The sequence below is a fragment of the Mandrillus leucophaeus genome, unplaced genomic scaffold (assembly GCF_000951045.1).
Source record: "Mandrillus leucophaeus isolate KB7577 unplaced genomic scaffold, Mleu.le_1.0 Scaffold256, whole genome shotgun sequence".
In the NCBI taxonomy this organism is placed as follows: Eukaryota; Metazoa; Chordata; class Mammalia; order Primates; family Cercopithecidae; genus Mandrillus; species Mandrillus leucophaeus.
The window spans coordinates 2,507,583-2,510,053 of record NW_012102654.1 but is presented as its reverse complement, the minus strand read 5'-3'; the positions used below and the strand labels follow the sequence as shown (position 1 = coordinate 2,510,053).

Below are 2,471 nucleotides of genomic sequence, written 5' to 3'. Positions count from 1 at the left end.
TGCCTGGCCTCCCTTTTGGTTTGAGTTTCCCCATTTTCTCCTCTTTCACATACAATATCTTTCTACAAACTTTAATATATTGTGTTACGTTTTATTATGATAAGCCATGTGTTTAAATTAGAGCAGTGTCTAATGTTCTGTGGCGTAATTTAATAAATATCTACTAACATCTTGGATCCTACCTCCAACTATAGCTGTTTCTACTTATCTTTTACAATAATATGAACACTTTATACTAGAGTCACTTCATTGACACTATAAAAACATTTCTTTTTGCTACAATAAAAAGCATAAATGTTAACTAATCTTCAATAATTTTTAGAAAAGTTATACAAGGTTTAGGTCCAGATTTTAAATAATGCAAACATCTGGGCACAGCTAAGCACATGCCTTTCTTGGAACTGTTTTAAAACCCTACTTAAACTTAATTCTACATTAATTTCATCTCCCAGTAGAAAATAGTTTCAGCTTTCCCTAAACTTTTTCCTAGAGTGAAAACTCTATCAAAGCAAATTCTCAGCAGATAGATTCTTTATGCAACTTCAGCTGACTCTATAAGAGGGTTGGTGGGGGTGGGCCTCTGGCAGTCTACACAGATATTTGTGTTCCAGCCTTAACTACATGTGCTTCCAGCTTGCCAGGGACACGGCTTCTCACCAGTCTCAGTGGACTGCAGGGCGTCTACTCACTCAGCTCTTTTATATCTTTACATCAGAAAGAGATTGACAACTCTCCACTGGTTTCTACCTCCCTCAAATACCCACACCCACACATATACATTCTATAGGTGAATGTTTTTCTCTTTTTTTTTTTAAGTGAGAAGAATGAAAGAATATGGAATGCTATTTATGTATGATTCTAGCATGACTTCTCCATGACAATGTTTTTCTAAGCATAAAAAAAGACTTTCTCAAATAATTCTTAATTGCTTGACTTTTTTTTTTTTTTCCCCCAAGATGGAGTCTCTCTCTGTCAACCAGGCTGGAGTGCAGTGACACGATCTCAGCTCACTGCAACCTCCACCTCTCGGGTTCAAACAATTATCTTGCCTCAGCCTCTCGAGTAGCTGCGACTACAGGTGCACACCACCACACCTGGCTAATTTTTGTATTTTTTAGTAGAGGTGGGGTTTCACCTATTGGCCAGGCTGGTCTCGAACTCCTGACCTTGTGATCCGCCCACCTCAGCCTCCCAAAGTGCTAGGATTACAGGTGTGAACCACCACTCCCAGCCAATTGCTTGACATTTAACATCATAATTTGTTTCAACATTAGTCTGCATTAAAATGTGTATGATCACTCACTACCTAAGAAATTGTTGCTTTTATAGGACTTTAGTCAGGTTTGTGTTGTGTTGCACTTGGAAATATTTAACAACTAGCTCTTTGTTTAAAAAAAAATCCCCCAAAACAAACAAATGATAAAAAAACAAAGGGCTGATGTGTACCATTTGCCAATTCCTGTGGTGTAAATAGGAGTTAGTGGAGATTAGGACCTCAACATGTGAATTTTGGAGGGGGATACATTTCAGCTCATAACATGCAGGCAGTGACAACCACCTTGTGACTGCTACCTGGCCTACAGCAGTTGCAAGATGCATCTCAATTTCAGAAATATTAAACAGGGAAACAATGTGCCTCTTAGTATTGATAAGCTATGGTCACATGTCAGCTGAAATTACTTGATTGAAAATTGGGGATCACAATGTGGTTACGGATTTGGGTTATCAGTTTGAGATTCAGGATTGAAACAGTCCCACTATTGTCAATTTCAAGCTACCAGTGTGACGTCACGGAATGCAGAGTAGGAAAGTGATGTGTGCTGTTGGCTTTCAGGAACTGGTACGAGCTGGCTGCAGCACGCCACTGCCCATTCCAGACATGTGCTTCTTTTTTGAGAAAGGATCCTGGTATTATTACCCCTCTGAACGTTTAAATACACCTTTGAACTATTATCTCTACACATTTTCTTCTAGAATTGATATTTAACTCCCAAGACAATAGTTTCTATGCAGCAGTTCCCTCATAACTTCTGACCTTGTTAGGACTGGACAGATGGCAACACCAGACCTTGAGAACATTGTCTGTTCCCAGAGGGGGCCATGGAGAACTGAAAGTGAGTGAGCTGAAATTGGTTGAAGGCTCTTGTGGGTCCTGTGCATGATTGCCTTTGCTGTGGTTTGAGTTATTCTGTTTTCTGTGTGACTCTTTCACTTCAGAGAAAACTGCCAGCTGACTTCAAGGTTCTGGAAGCCTCAGATCTGGTGTATACAGTCAGCGCCCAGGAGTACTGGCAGCAGGCTCTCCTCACCGAGGAGGAAACGGGTAATTTATGATTTTTTTTTAATCTCCAGCACTAAAATTCTCAAAATCAAGTGCACTTAAAATTTCCTGTTCTAGAACTTTTTGTGCAACACAATTTTTTCCAGCTTGCCACGGTTTCAATACCAATTGCAAATAAAGATATTTTCTT

At 39.6% G+C, this 2,471-nt stretch overlaps 1 protein-coding gene across 1 annotated transcript in view; it reads left to right on the top strand.

The window, feature by feature from the left end:
• The window catches only part of NUGGC (nuclear GTPase, germinal center associated), a 67,677-nt gene that overhangs the window by 40,427 nt on the left and 24,779 nt on the right, over window positions 1-2,471 (top strand). Inside the window, exon 9 of the mRNA XM_011983908.1 lies at window positions 2,218-2,323. Within this exon, the coding sequence (XP_011839298.1) occupies window positions 2,218-2,323 (106 nt within the window). The remainder of the gene's footprint in view (window positions 1-2,217; window positions 2,324-2,471) is intronic.